The 15,610-nt window shown below is 41.8% G+C and overlaps 2 protein-coding genes across 6 annotated transcripts in view; one reads left to right on the plus strand and one right to left on the minus strand.

The window, feature by feature from the left end:
• furinb (furin (paired basic amino acid cleaving enzyme) b) overlaps nucleotides 1-5,163 on the minus strand; it is a 79,436-nt gene extending 74,273 nt beyond the window's left edge. Inside the window, exon 1 of one of the 3 annotated variants that reach the window (XM_078257483.1) lies at nucleotides 4,800-5,163. The gene's annotated coding sequence lies outside the window, so the exon portion shown is untranslated. Of the gene's footprint in view, nucleotides 1-4,435 lie in introns of all 3 variants that reach the window. The other 2 variants (XM_078257482.1, XM_078257486.1) reach the window with 2 other exon arrangements.
• Nucleotides 5,164-5,223: 60 nt separating this feature from the next.
• On the plus strand, nucleotides 5,224-15,522 carry accs (1-aminocyclopropane-1-carboxylate synthase homolog (Arabidopsis)(non-functional)). 3 transcript variants are annotated; one of them, XM_078257480.1, is made up of 16 exons: nucleotides 5,224-6,087; nucleotides 6,258-6,919; nucleotides 7,027-7,790; nucleotides 7,895-7,954; nucleotides 8,042-8,112; nucleotides 8,243-8,312; nucleotides 10,088-10,154; nucleotides 11,898-11,995; nucleotides 12,211-12,288; nucleotides 12,499-12,599; nucleotides 13,059-13,148; nucleotides 13,258-13,303; nucleotides 13,443-13,584; nucleotides 13,857-13,999; nucleotides 14,155-14,308; nucleotides 14,605-15,522. In XM_078257480.1, the coding sequence occupies exons 2-16, from the start codon at nucleotides 6,280-6,282 to the stop codon at nucleotides 15,009-15,011; spliced, it is 2,931 nt and encodes a 976-aa protein (XP_078113606.1). In that variant the 5' UTR covers nucleotides 5,224-6,087; nucleotides 6,258-6,279; the 3' UTR covers nucleotides 15,012-15,522. The 3 variants fall into 3 exon arrangements, with proteins under 3 accessions (XP_078113606.1, XP_078113607.1, XP_078113605.1); XM_078257481.1 differs by having other exon boundaries at nucleotides 5,224-6,082; XM_078257479.1 differs by having other exon boundaries at nucleotides 5,225-6,073.
• Nucleotides 15,523-15,610: the final 88 nt, after the last annotated feature.

Genomic DNA, 15,610 nt, shown 5'->3' on the forward strand with positions numbered 1-15,610 from the left:
AGCACTGTTAATATAGATGGCACATAACAGTTGAAAACAGCACATGGCAGCACACACAGTCCACCATACTGGGGAACAGTTCAGGAATATGATCACATGTTACTGTCCAATTATCTCTTAAGATGATACTAGCTAACAATCATACAATAGGACTAAAGACATCTTCGCCTTTTGATACTCTCAGGAAACAGGTGTGAGGTATATTACACATGCTAGAGCTTGGATAATGTCAAAAATAAAATCTCCTTTTAGTGAGTGCTTCCATATTGATTTCCCACAGTGAATGGGTCCTGTCAAATTACTGGCTCTTTCTTGAGGACTTGGAAAATAAAACCTAACTCTAATTGAAAGAATGCCTAATGCTTGGCAATGGGCAATTTTAAAATGTAACAAGGTAGTTGTTTTGCAGGTAAACTGTTGTTATGTCCTAAGATCCCCCCGTAAATCCATTAGTTACGCATATCCAAACTATTTAAATAGAAGAAGCTCACGGAATACATTTATGGCTTCACAGATACATTTAGGAGTGGGTGTGATTGGAGAGCTGCAGGATTGGTGGTGAAAACATGACCGGGGGCTGTCACTCTTCCTGTGGTGCAATTCTTCTGAGCTCATTAGATGCTATGCTGGAGTCACAAAAACAGGAGCAGGGGGTCTGCTGTCACTGAGAGGGCTGGGAGAGGGAGGAGAAGATGGAGAGGGAGGGAGAGAGAGAGAGAGAGAGAGAGAGAGAGAGAGAGAAGGGGGTATTCTTCCCCTACACAGCATTGCAGAAAAAAACAACACAACGCCCAAAACACCTTCTCTCAAAACACAGCCTGGAGAGGAGTTATCAAGAGGCTGCTTACTCTTACAATATACATCAAAGGCCTTAAACTGAGATGCAACTTCAACTTTCAAACCACAGGAGAACCTAAGACTTTAGGATCTAAACTACAATGAAAATAGAAAACCAGTCGCATAAGGTTCGAGATTAGTACCACACTTGTGTAAGTGGATATGCAGGGGTGGATAAGTGATAGGGTTGGATACCGAAACCCGGTTCCACTATGAAACCGGTTCCTACGCAACCGGCAGGAATCGGACCGGATTAGAATGCAAATGTTGGTTCCTCATTTTGTTTCCACTTAATGTGTCGACTGAAATATTTTCCCTCTGTCGCTCCGAAACGGACGTGAAAATATCACCCTGTCTCTGTAGTCTACCGTTAGCTAGCTACCGTAAATGTAGGCTACTTTTAAAATGCCATATTTTCCCTCTGGGCTCACCAAAACGGACGTAAAAGCATATTACGGCTACCAAATCTATAAAAGAGTCTTTCTTTGATGTCATTTTTCAGTTTTTCAAGAATCGGGATCGTTTTAAAAGTACCGGTTCGGCTTGGGAGTCGTAAAAATCCAAACGATATCCAACTCTAATAAGTGACCTGTGGTATGCTAAAATAACAAGAACAGCTTTGAATCATTAATTCAGCACTGTCGGTTTCAAGCGAAACATTTTGCTCAATAGGTCCTATTATGGAACAGAACAGCAGCAACAACAGGCAGTCCCTAACAAAACACTTTGCTTAGACGTTCTGTCAAGAAAATTCATAATGAGCAATCCTCTCCTCTGCCTCAGAATTGACGGCTGAGGTGCACTTCACCCCCGACCGCTCCGGTAGAGCTGCTGAGTGGCCATCAGAACACGACTGGGATGTACAAACAAACCACAGGGATTCCTGTCCTCCTCACTATTCAACTGTACTGAGAGTGCTTAAGACTGTGCATTCATTATTGTCTTGATATCATTATCTGTATGCTACAGACTTGCAGCTTTGAGCAACACTAGCTGTTAAGATATGTTATAAGCCAGTCTGCTGTAAACTGATTTTGCAAAAATCCAGCAAGATCTATACATATGTATGTATATATACACAATACAATATACATACTGATATACAATAATATCAGTATGATAAAATTAATACTGTATCAATATGTTGCCAATATAGTTAACAATATGTTGTCTTTTGCTGATCTTTCAGGCTGTGTCATAGCTATATATAATGGCCTAAATGGTATTGTGAGCTACAGCCTGACACACATATCAGTAGGATCTATATTACTGGCCAATACTTGCTTATCACAGATTATTTAGGATGGCAGTTCTGGTATATTTTAGCAGGTTTGGTATTTAGGTTTGCATTTAAAGCTATTTATAATAATTTCATAATTACATTTCAAGTGTACTGTTCATTACCTTCATCTTTGGATTTCCTGTTATTGCCATCTTAAGCGTATGCTTATTGCTCAACTGTAAAATATCTGGCCTCCTGGAACATCTTTGTCACAACTCTTAATTAGCCAAATGTGAGGGATCCTTGACAAAAACAATGTACACCAGCCAGCTCTTGTAACACTCTCAAACATCCATCTTGGTTTTGGCCTCAGAAATCCAGCATTGGTCAGTTGTAGCAGAGTGAAATGATTAATGAATGACTATCTGCTTGGCCATGATTTCCACTGCTGATTAAAATACCAGCAGTCTAACCGATAATTTCACCACATTATCAGTATTATGGCACGGAGTCCAACACATTATATTATTTGATTTTTGTAAGTATAACCCACATCTAGATCTACCTCTTATAAAGTGAAGAGTTGGAATTAAGAGAACTGGGATTGAGACTGGAAAGTAGTCAATTAGATTTTCCTACCCATCTGGAAAATGGGTTTGACCAGGAAAACACTTGAGTCCCCTAGCTGTAGCAGAGAAACTGCTTAGTAAACAGCAGCAGGAGCCTACGGTTACATGAGAATACAGCATATGCACCCAGGTAACTACCACTACATTAGAATCACTCCGGAAAGACGCAATAAACATAATGTGACAAGATAACACATCTACTCTTGATGGGGATGAACAGGTGATTTCCATTGGTAATGACAAGCACACTAAGCCTGTGACAGACCATATGCGGCACTCCAGCTCTATTTCAGGCTGCCCACCCGCCAAATCAACACCCACCATGTGCTCTGGGCTGCCCTCTCACAGAAAACCAAGGCACAGAAGAGAACTGCAGCATTTGTGAAGTACCCCTGACAGCCAAGCATTCTTTCCTGAGAGGGAAAATTGCTTCATGTTAAGAGTGCGATTGGAAAACCACGGGCATTGCACAGGTACGGTGTGCTCTGTCAGGACAGCGGGACACAGCTGGAAGTGAGCTGTACGACGATAATCTGAGACACACTTTGAAGTGAGTGAGCACGCAGTGATGACTGAGTAACACTAACGCCTGATCCATCTTCGCTCCCACTGCCTACGAGCTACGGAGATGAAAAAGCCTGATAAAATGTTGTCGAGGGCAGGAGCAATGTGTCCAGGAGAAAGAATCAATTCTGTAAGTAATGTCCCACAGAGACATCCAAACCAACTTTTAACAGCCATCTGAATCTTGGCATTGTTCCCTGTGTCAAACTTCCTCTCATCCACAACACGCTGCCCTAGTTTATAGATGAGTTATATCGTTGACAAGTTTGTCTTCCTACTTCTTTCTCCTCCACTGCATTCCTGTTTTATGCTTCTTATAAAATGTGTGCTCCTAAGAGCTCAGTTCACACCTGAAGAATTACCAGTATTGTTAAACCCAGCGCTGGTGATGAATCAACAGAGCTGGAGAGGTGGTGTTCAGGGCAAATGTGTATGTGAACCACTCAGTTTGACTTCCTTTGGCAAAAATAAACATAATGGAGCCAGGACCAACCCTTTTAATAGCTTTGATCTCTTAACTGGCCTTGGCAAGATTTAGGCAAAACAAAGGGATGCACAAAAGATTAGTTTTATAAGGTAATCTTTGATGCAGCGAGGTAGTGTAATCAGATTCAGGGGGGGGACTTGGAGCCGTGCAGTTCCTTTCAAAAGCTGATGGCCTTGACTTGCTCACTTGCTGAGATCCCAGACATCCGTAATTTGCACTTGAGATATAAAATAACACTGATAACCAGAGGACAAGATAGGATGAGTGCGATAACTTTAAATTGAGTTTTTCACCTTGTTGGTTCAAACTGAGCTCACTTTGATATTCTCAAAATAGGCACACATATCTGGTGCCTGTGTGAAGAGGAATAGTGCGTAAAATTAGTCTAAACAATCTATGCCTTGCCAAGCAGGACTAACTGAAATATATCACAGCAATGCACACAATACACAGATAGCCTAAAAGTACCCGATGAGCGGTTTAGCCAAAGAGCTCTAAACCGTCTCTGGTTTAGCCTATTAAGGCTCCAGCGTGAATAAGTAAGACAAAAAGAAAATGTATCGAGTGTGTGCGCAAGAGAGACAGAGAGGAGGGAGGAAAGCAGAACATAAATTTGAATTAACAGAGTCAAATGAGACATGCTGCAGAAAACTACATAGTAAAAACATGACAACAACAAACATGCCGTAATCTTACCAAAAATAAACTTCAGACAGGAAGCGCTGCGGACCAAAGCTGGTCAAGTCATGTCTCCGTCACCTAGCTATACTGGATTAAGCCTGTTACCTCACTGGGGAAAGATTCACCTTACTGGGAAGACTGGTAAGAGATGTCGGCTGCGCTGGCAGAGACTTTATGCTAAAATAGCCTTTATAGTTTCCGCAAATACTCCCATTGTTCCCACCCACTCTGCTACAGCTCCCCTCTCTGCTTTGAACACATCTAACTCGTGGCTTTTACAAAAACTAAGAAACGAGACGTCATGCCTCCTCCTTCTCTTCTTCCTCCGGGCGGAGACTGTCCTTCCTCCTGAGGCTTGACTTTCAACTTTACACCTCACCTCTACTTGGTCCAGGAGATGAATAATAATGCAATCCGAACACGCCCATCCTCCTCCAAAAGTGTTGAATTCAACTAAGCAGCCTTGATGTTATCCGCCAACAACTTGCCACCACCACTATGGTTATATTTTGCCAGTTAACGTTAACTTCAACCGTCGCACCCAGTTATTTCTTTAACGGTTTCTTCTAACGGGTTGAGTTATTTCACATGGCTTGTTTTGCTGGCATTCATTTACAAACGCAAAGTAAATATACGGATAGAAGAAAGGGAGAGTAAGAGGCTACGTGCCAATACAATATAACGGTTCACTACTGGCTGGAGATAACAACAAACTGCCACAAAATCCTTTCTCCAGGAAATACGTCACGTTTAGAGCTGACTGGACTGTCGCGTATGCTTGATTTGTAACACCGTGGTCGTTGAAATGGGCGGGTGGCCGTTTGATGTAGCCCGAAGCAGGAATAAACTTACCTAAGGTCACGGTTATCCACTTTTTATTCGACATTAACAGTTTACCTTCTTAATCAGGTAGAATACATTAATACGTGGTATAATATTAAATATAAATCCATGATTTATAACAGTAAAAAGTATCCTTTAATACAAGGAAATTATATTTAGTGACAAAGCCTCGATTCATGTTTGTCTAACGGTAAGTCAAAGCCTTTTTTGTAAGAATTATGGTTGTTTGGGTTGATTCCAACCGCTGTCATGGTTATTTTATAGTTAAATAGGATTCTGGCCTACGCTTGTAGCCAAAACACACGTCCTTGTTTTCCAGATAGCTTGTATGCATAGACATATGTACTGCTGTGTGTGACCGCCATCTTCTGGATATCTATTCAACTTACACACATGAATAAAAAGCACACCGTACGGTAGAGGGGGCCAAGACACATAGCTCTAACGTTACTCCGTATGGTTGTGTCTACCCGTTACAGCCTGGCATAAAACCCAGCTCGCTTTCAGCAGCCCCTCCTTTAGCACGGACCAAAGTTATCCCGGAGTAAGAACAGCACGCATGTGCCGTCAACCCGGATGTAGATATTTTTTGTACGCGTCTATTCCTATTCCCCATCTCGCCAAGATGTGACAAATTTGCTCAAATAATGAATTCTATCTCTTAGCACCGGTTGAACAAAGCTTTGCCAGTCCAAACCAGTTATCCAAATCGGGTTAACCAGCCGTGACAGTTTCTACCTACGTTGATGTCACATCTGAGTAAAAGCTCCACAACAATCTGTTTCCGAAGAGCTGCACTTTTGATTAACGGTGAGATAAGTAAGGTAAAATAACGTGTATCTTAGTATTGTTTAAACATTAACGTTAAGAATACATGTGTCCACTTAAAGCTCCATTTTTTTGACGTTAGGTGCTCCTGAAGTCAGGATGACAGAGGTACTGTAGGCTAGGCTACCAATGTGTCTTCATATTGCCCCGTCATCTTGCGTTGCAGAACACCTCCTGTAACTTACAGGATGGACTTTCGCGGCAGGAGGCATGAGCGAGGCAGCAACTGGACTGACCCGGAGATAGTGGAGCTGCTCCAGCTGTGGTCCGATGAATCGGTCCAGATTGAATTGGAGAGCTCATTGCGCAACCAGCGTGTATTTGACCGCATAGCCCACATCTTGCGCGAAAAGGGCATTTACCGTACCGGTGACCAGTGCAGGGAGAAGATCAAAAAGATGAAGCTGGAGTACCGCCGCATTAAGGACAATCACAAAATGAGGTCTTGGAAGTTCTATGATGTGATGGACAGGGTGCTGGCGAACCGGCCGGCTATTACCTACTCCTCCTTGGGCGGAGCTGTCATAGCCCAACAGGTGTTTCAGTGCCCAGGTGGGCCTGAGGCATACCTGCAAGGAGTTCCAGCCGGCACCTTTGGTCCTGCCTCCTCAGGTGGGTTTCTGTTTGGTCAGCCTCCAAAACCTGGAGATTCACTAGATATTAAATGTGAAGATGTTGAGGAGAGCCTGCTGAATTCAGGTGTCGCTCCCCCCGAGATGTACTATGGCTCTGAAGATGACCAGGAAACTGATGGCCAGTCTCTACCGGGGCCAGACGACTCTCTGGGTCATGGACAGAGCTCAACAAATGCGAGAATCTCACCTTCAGGTTGTCAATCCAAATACTAGAATCATCATCATCATCACTATTACTGTCATTAACATGAGTTTAGAAAATGATTATTGACACGTTATTTCTCTTTTTCACATCCCCAGGCTTTAGTGACCTGAACATTGCTGGTTCCGCCACAGCTGTCAGCCAGGCTTTTGGTGGTCCTGGGCCACAGGACACATCAGAGGGGCCCAGTAAGAAGGGTTCTCGTCCCCCAACCTCTGTGAGACAGAGGAAGCGTCGCCTGGGTGGCAAGACATCATGGAGCTATGGGGGCGCTAGATGCGTTGGCCAAAGAAGCCTGGATAAAGCCTTGGCCAGCTTCCTGAAATGGCAGCAGTCAGCAGAGGAGCGCCTCCTCTCCCTGGAGGAGGCGCGGCTGGAGAGAGAGCTGCAGGCTGAGGAGCGCTGGGAACAGCGGGAGGAGAGGAGGGCGGAACAGGAGCGCCAGCATGAGCTCCGCCTGTTCAGCATGCTCACAGGGGTATTGGTTGCTGTCAGACAGGGCGCTCCGACCGCCGCGACAACACCGACTGACCCCTCCGTCTCACCCCTAGCTCATCTGTCAGCATCCCTGATGACCACGGCCGCCCCCTCTGTCTCGTCATCTTTATCTCAACCACCTTCAGAGGCTCCCACTACACAGGCTGTTTCCACTCGGGAGACAATAGAGTCAACACCGCCTGCATCTGTCAAGGCCTGCAAAATGTCTCAGAGTGTTTTGGCAGCACTGAGAGGTGCAGGAACTCTTGGCCCTAGCGTGTACCTGTCCAACCGTGGTAACAGCATCCGACAGACTCAAGGCATTCTTCAGGAGGGCTATGCCCAATATTTAATGGACAAACACCATGACACAAAGAACCCTGATGTGAGTCTGTGTCATGAATAAATACAGCTGTCAGACAGCTCTGATGTGGCAAAAAAAAAATGACACCAAAACAATTACTCATAAGCCATTTTTCTTACTTCCAGGGCATAATCAACATGGGTACCAGTGAAAACAAACTATGCTATGATGTTCTTGGTAAACGGGTAAGATTAACAGTGCACTCACATCCTGGTAATCTAAATTGTTCTGCCTGCATTCACAAATCCATTTCCTTTTCCTTTCTGCTACAGCTGACCAAGCCTGACATGCCACATTTTGACCCATCCTTGTTGCAGTATTCAGACTGGAAGGGACACACATTGTAAGAGATTCAAGTGGACCTTTATTTTTGTCTAGATGAGCGGCTCGTAGTAATGTTACATTTTAACAAGAATTAAGTAGTAGTTCAAAGTAAAACCCTGTCATAACCTTTCCATCTTGCTCTCTTTCAGCCTGAGAGAGGAGGTTGCAAAGTTCCTGACTCACTACTGCTGTTCTCCAAACCCATTGAAAGCTAACAATGTGAGTAAAGATGATTGCTTTTAATGCTAGAAGGGATGTAACACAAGCAATATGAACCGTGTGTGTAAGACAACTACGGTAGTCAATTGAATATGCTATATAATATAGTATTCCATACTAAATATTGTATATGAAGGGAATAACAATATATTCTGCCTTGTATCGTGTTAAAAAACAAGGGAGTTTGTGGAAAGCATATAGCGTAAATAGCAGAGGTGGAAAATGTAACAGTTCTGAGGTGCTTTATCATATTTACATTCTGTAAGACTACACTACTTGCATTCTTTCCACAATATATCAGAGGGAAATATTGTACAACATTTATACTATGACTGTAGATAGTGGGCACTTTGCATAATAAGATTTTACATCCAGCCCACTGTACAAAAGGTAAATATATTATTCTCTCTAGAGTTTATACTCCGGAACACTATAACATCTACTGTAGTGCCACCTGAACAGCACTACAGTTCTACCTATACATTAATCTATTATTAATAATTTGAAATTTTAAAAGGAACTATTCTTCAGAATGACTAGTTGCACTATCAACTCTAAATTACACTTCTAATAATGATTTGCTTTACCATAGGTACAAATTGACTGCAGGACTTTATTTATTTTTAAAAATGTTTTTTATTTTTATTTTCCACAAACAGCACAGACAGCCGGACTTTTAATTACGTATTTTAACATTGTGGTCTTCCTTATTGTATATTTTTTATTTTATATTCTTACAATTTAAATCACCACAATACATAAAGCATCAAGGGAAAAGAAAGGGACTGGAGCACACCGATTGACTTGCAGCCTTTACTTTTTGCAAACAGACTAACTTTTCGACGCTGCTGTCTTTCTGATTTTAAAAGGGACATAGACAAAAGGCAAACACAAATGTAGTCAACAAAGAACAGGTTGGAATAAATACATTTTTTAACCACGCCACAACAGTCATTTAAAGGTTTAATGGAAATTCAGGAGGTATTGGATGTTGAGGACAGATGAATGGATGTAAAGGGGAGAGGTGAAGGTAGAAGAAGGACGTACTGAAGACCGGGCAGATGGAGACTCAGTGTGGGGGTCTCTGTCATACAGGGGTACATACAGTAGAATGAAACATGGGAGAGGTATGCACCAGAGTGAGTAGGAAGGACTGAGGGGAGAAGGGATGTGGATAGGGAGGAGTTAGGAAGGAGAACTGATGAAAGGGAAAGGAAGGGTGGGTAGAGAAATCTGAGACAACCAGAGCGGGATGGGTTGACTAGGTAAGTAAGTATTGACGGGTGATTAGAGGTGTGGTTGAGGCGTGGCCCTGCTCCTGAACCTGATAACTACATTTGATTTGTTCTTGTGTCAATCTGCATTTCTGTGATTTGTGTGAAGAAGGCTCCCTTCAAATGACTGATACAGATGTCCAGCAAATTATGTAATTACTGACAAATGTCTTTTTTATATATATATATATATATATATATATATAAAAAATTTTTTAATGCTGCTGCTGCAGAAGATGGACTGGATAACAGTTATTCATTCTCAAAAAATATAGCAGTGGATTCAATTAATTTATCTGATTAACTCCGTAATGATTATGAAGATGCTAAATGCTGCAACTGAACTAACACAGCTTTTTTTGTTTGCGGGTAACCAACTTAAATTCAGATGTAATGAATGTCTGTTTTAGAAAGTGGATGAATTGGTAGCATATTTATCAGGCCTCCTTCTGTGCCTTAATTGGGTCTTTCATAACACGGTGGATGTGTGTCTTTGTTCAGGTTGTGGTGATGAATGGCTGTGGTTCCCTCTTCTCGTGTATTGCAGCAGTAATTTGTGACCCTAAAGGTAGGTTTAGAATGCTCTGTCACGGACACACAATACAGCCATATCTCTAGTGTATGAATACAATCATTAGTAACAACACAACACAACACCGTAACAACAGGACAACAGGACAGAAGAGTTTTTTATTAAAAATTATCATTGAATAAAATATAACAGAATGGGGAAGTTGTAGCATAATCATTTAAACATTACATTTTTTTATTTATTTGATGTAGGCAGCTGCATAAATTGCTTTAGTGCTACTACAAGCAAGGCCTCATTTTAGGCATTGAAATATATTTGTTTAGCTCAATAAGTGCTTTGAAAATCACAAGCCTGAAAAGCAGCCCATGTTGGTCTTTTCTCAGAGCTGATCTCACTTGGTATCACAAGATATGATAGATCAATCCTGACAGCAGACCTGAATATTCTTATTAATAAAGCCACCCATCAGCCTGGTAAACATTCAAGACTTAGGAAGTAAATACAACAGGGTTAAACATGGACAATTTCTCAGTATCTGACTTACCTATTTCTGAGCATCACTGTATGTTTTTTTTGATGCCAACCTAATCATAACAAAGACTAAAAGGGTATTTTTGTTTTGAAAGAGATTCCTAAATGCGAAGGCTGAAGCAAAGTTCTCTTATATTATGAAGTAATTTGAGTCATACAGCCATGACTGCTCTTTTAAATGCCATTATTGAACGTCTCAACAACACCTTGTCATCTGCTTTAAATACTGTTGCTCCACTGAAGGTTAAAAAGAGGTAGACTGACAAAATCTCCCCATGGTTAAATAATACCGCTGTTGATGAAGTTAAGAGAATCTGTTGAGCAGCGGAAAGAAAGTGGAGGAAAACTAAGCTCACAGTTCACTGTAATATATACAAAGAAGCCATGACTGCTTATAACAATGCAATACCTCTGGCAAGAAAGGATTACTTATACAATATTATTAAAGAGAATGTTGGAAACTCTGCCCCACATTCTCTGCATCAAATTGTGGAGAACTTGCATTATTCTTCAAAAACAGAATAACTTCAACAAAATCCTGTAAAAAATAAATAAATAAATAAATAAAAAAAAAAAGATGTAACCGTGGGAAAAGTTACCTGTATTACATTAATTGAGCTTTGCAAGGCTGCCACTGAGTGTAACTCCTCCACCTCCCCAATAACCCTGTACCTACAGCATTTCTTAAAGGAACACGTCGGCTTATTGGGACTTTAGCTTATTCACCGTATCCCCCAGAGTTAGATAAGTCCATACATACCCTTCTCATCTTCGCCTTCTGAGAATATAGTTCCCAGTTTATATACGGTTAGAAGATGGCTGTGTCTCATGTGACCTTGTTATTTGTACATGCTGTGACTATACAAATCACAACATGTAAATAGGAAAAATGTTGGCGTTATATTGTCACTTATTGGGAGCAGTAGGCTAGATGGAGCCGGTTACCTCCAGGATCTGGGTTAAGCGAGGCTAGCGGTGGGTGCGTTAGACACAGTTACGACGCGCACGGAGATGAGAAGGGTATGTAGTATGGACTTATCTAACTCTGGGGGATATAAATGCATATCTTCAAACAGGCAGCTTCCCAGAGCCCTTCAAAACAGCTGTTGTAAAACCCTTACTAAAGATGGTAATGCACTGACCAGCCATAAGATACCTCAAAAGTAGTAAAACCTAAATAGCAGCTTATATGGGTTTGCTTGCCGTATGTGTCAATTTCATGTGGTCATTGTGTTTTTCATGTTGTAGATGCCATTCTCATTCCGACTCCTTTCTACGGCGTTATCACTGAGGATCTACAATTGTATAGTGATGTAAAACTCTTCCATGTTCCTCTTGCCTGTGAGGTAGGAATACAGAGCCTGATTGACTTGCAGAGCTTATGTGCTTGTGTTTAAAAATGTAATTCTGTATGTACTTGTTGTGCCTTGCTGATCGTATACATTCAATATAATATATATTTACATGGACATTGCATTCACCTTTAAATGCATCATGTGATCTCACGCAGCATTGTCAGTTGTCCAATTTGAATGTTGTTGTTTCGTCACTTTATTTTAAGGCTGATGGCAAAGACAGTCGACCCTTCCACCTTACTGAAGGCAAACTAGAAGAAGGTCTGAAAAGAGCTAAGCAAGAGGTAATTCATGAATGCATTTATTCTTAAGCACTTGACCTTAATGAATATTTTAAGGAAGACCGAACCACTCCAGAAATCCTTGGATAAAGTTCTTAGTTTAGATAAACGTCTTGGATGCTCTCTTTTTCTCAGTGATTGGTTTTTCAGCTTTGTTTCTAAAGACTGTGAAGACACATTTTTAGTTATTTAGAATCTGGCCATCTCTTTTAGGGTTTGATCATCCGAGCTGTTATACTGATGAACCCCCACAACCCTCTGGCTGAGATCTACACCGCGGATGAGATGATTGCCTTCTTGGAATTCGCCAAAAGGTATGTTTGCCCCACTGTTATCTCACTGTCATCCTCCCAGCAGTCCTGTGGCTCATTTTAAGCACATTGCCAAAGCACTGCATACAGTTCCTAGTGTGATCTCTTTTATTTTACGGCCCAAGAGCTCTGTCCCGTGTGTGGAATATCAAGCGCTCTTGATTAAGTTTCATCACCTCTCTTAACCATTAGCATATTGTCAAGTGCAGCCATGTGCCAAGGAGTCTCCTGCATCATCTATTGGTTTCTAAATGATCTTGCCAGAGTTAACTCCCTCCACAGAGGTGTTGTAACCATAAACCACAGAGCTTTTACACTGACGTACGGCGTTGAAGTGACCATTTTACATTTATGTTGCATTTCCTTTGTCATTAACAATCATTGACAATATAAAACCACGTTTTATTAATGCCTCACTGTATATATTTATAGTCTCTTTCTCTCCACGTTTTCCTGCTTTAGAAATGAGCTCCACTGTATCGTTGATGAAGTGTACATGCTGACGGTCTTTGATGAATCTGTCTCCTTTAGCAGTGTCCTCGGTATAGACAGGTACTGCATGAACCTAGCCTCTGCTTGATTACTCTATTAGACCTTTAATCATAACAACTGAGGCTGAAGACAGCATCTTAGCTGCTAACGATGTGCTCTTTTTTTTCAGTTTGCCTGATCCACAGAGGACACATGTAATGTGGGGGATGAGCAAGGTACGTCCAGTATGTAGGAGAGTGTGAAGACAGGAGACTTCTTACATCGCCGCTCACAGAACAGTGAAATCTCAGCTTTTCCCGTGTGGGCGTTTGCTTTCACCGTTCTTCATTATTTACTTCCTCTTGTTGTTTTCAGGACTTTGCAATGGCAGGAATCAGAATAGGCACTCTGTATACCGAGAACAGAGACCTTGTGGAGGCGTTGGCCCAGCTGGGCGCATTCCACGGTGTCTCAGGAAACAGCCAGCACCAGGTAGCACAACTGCTTCAGGACAGAGGTACGGATCCAAGCTTCACATGTGCTTTTGCAAACATAATGTATTGAGAAAACAATCCTCACATCAACCCCCTTTTGGTAAAGACCAGTCAAGAGTAAATGCATGAATTCAAATTATTTTGGATGTAAGCTTTTCAGCAATTCAAACATTTTGCTTTGCAGCAGTTTCCCTGTTGCTGAGAGATATCGTCCCTTTTTTTTGCCTTCCTCTGATATGACTTGTAACATTTCATTTACACTTACCTACTGTCACTTCACACACTCGTGTTCCAGAGTGGATCAGCAAGGAATTTTTGCCTGAGAACAGGCGCAGACTGAAAGCTGCTCACAGTTACCTGACCGGAGAGCTGCAGAGTATGGGCATCCCCTACCTGGACAGACACGCTGCACTGTATGTCTGGGCGGACCTCAGAAAGGTACCAAGATCAAAGTCACGCTAAGATGTTGGGGCTAATATTTCCGTTCTCACTCTCACTAATTTCAAATGCAAAATAACCACACGTGGTTATGTCTGGAAAAGATTGTGTTCCTGTGGGCTTAATGTGTCACTTCCGTCTCTGCATTTTGGTAGTTTCTCCGAGAGCCGTCGTTTGAGGAGGAGTTGTCTCTGTGGAAGGGGTTCCTCAGACACAAGGTGGTGGTGAGCTGCGGTCAGGCCTTCTGCTGCTCCACGCCCGGCTGGTTCCGGATTGTCTTTGCAGACCAACAGCACCACCTTCAGCTCGGTCAGTCTCTAGTGTAATATGCCCACTCAATTGTTCAGCTACTCCCTGTCTTATATTATATATGTTGACAAGTTGATATCTATTTTTCAAGTTTTTAAATAGTGAGTTATGTTTTTTCCCCCTCTAATTCACATTTTCTGCCTTAAACTAGACATTGATTAGATCATATCTATTATTTCATTTGTTCAGTCAATGGTTTGTTTTATTCCAGTTGATCTCCTGCTTTGTGTCTTAAGCTAGGTAATGATTGGATAATAGTTACTGACTTGTTCAGTTAATGTTTTGTGTTATTTCAGGCCTGAAGCGGATTAGGGAGGCCTTGAAAGAAATTGAAGGAAGCCCCGATTCGCACGCCATCAAAGAAGCCAGTGATGAGAGCGAAAAATCTGAGAAAGAGGACAGTGACGATTCAGACAATGCTGCGGTTGTCAATTCAACATCATCACCCGAGAGTAAGTCATCCGACCAGCTGATGGAGAAGGATTGCCCTGTTACTGACACAGGCCCGCTGGACACTGGAGACTTAGTGTTGCTGGACTGCCAAGCATCGAAGCCTGACAGTCTGGATTCTCTGATTGGCACGCTCAGGCACCAGATCCACTCCTCCGATTGGCTGGAGAAAAACACTCCAGAGCTGTCTGCTGGGGAGGACCCACAGATTCTTGATGTATTCAAGGCCCTGCTGCAAAGAGCCAGAAAATAAAGGGGCCCACATTGTAGCGGCCACATGTCAAGCGGCAGTACATCAGCATCCTTCTTAGTCTCTGGGTTTATGGTTCAAAGCTTGACACAAATACCTGACACAAGGTCAAATCTGATGCCTATTTTTAAGTAACCAGGGAATATTTGCTGTGGGAAGGCTAAAGAGGAGAGAAGGAAAAAAAGTAAAACAGGCAAGGCCATGATAGGACAGGAGCACTTTTCTTTCTGCATCTCTAGGCCTTATTTTCAATCTGCTAAGGGAGATGGCCTTGTTTTTGTTTTTTTATTTGTTATCCAGACTGAAAATATGTATGTTTATTTACTGCAACTCTAAATGAATGCCAAATATAATCAACCAAAAGTCACGTTCTATTCTTCTCTTAAATATTCTAATCTGAATTGTACATTCTTTATTTACTTTATTATTTGCTCATATGCACTTTATTGTGTCAGAATGTATTGCACTTTCTGTAAAGTTAATGATCTGTAAATAAATGAATTCATTTATTCTTTATTTGACTAGAATCTTTCATTTAGAGTGAGATCTGAATGGGGCAGTGATAAATATCTTGACTTTCAAATGTTTGTTTTTATTTTAAG

The sequence above is a fragment of the Sander vitreus genome, chromosome 8 (assembly GCF_031162955.1).
Source record: "Sander vitreus isolate 19-12246 chromosome 8, sanVit1, whole genome shotgun sequence".
NCBI classification, from domain to species: domain Eukaryota; kingdom Metazoa; phylum Chordata; class Actinopteri; order Perciformes; family Percidae; genus Sander; species Sander vitreus.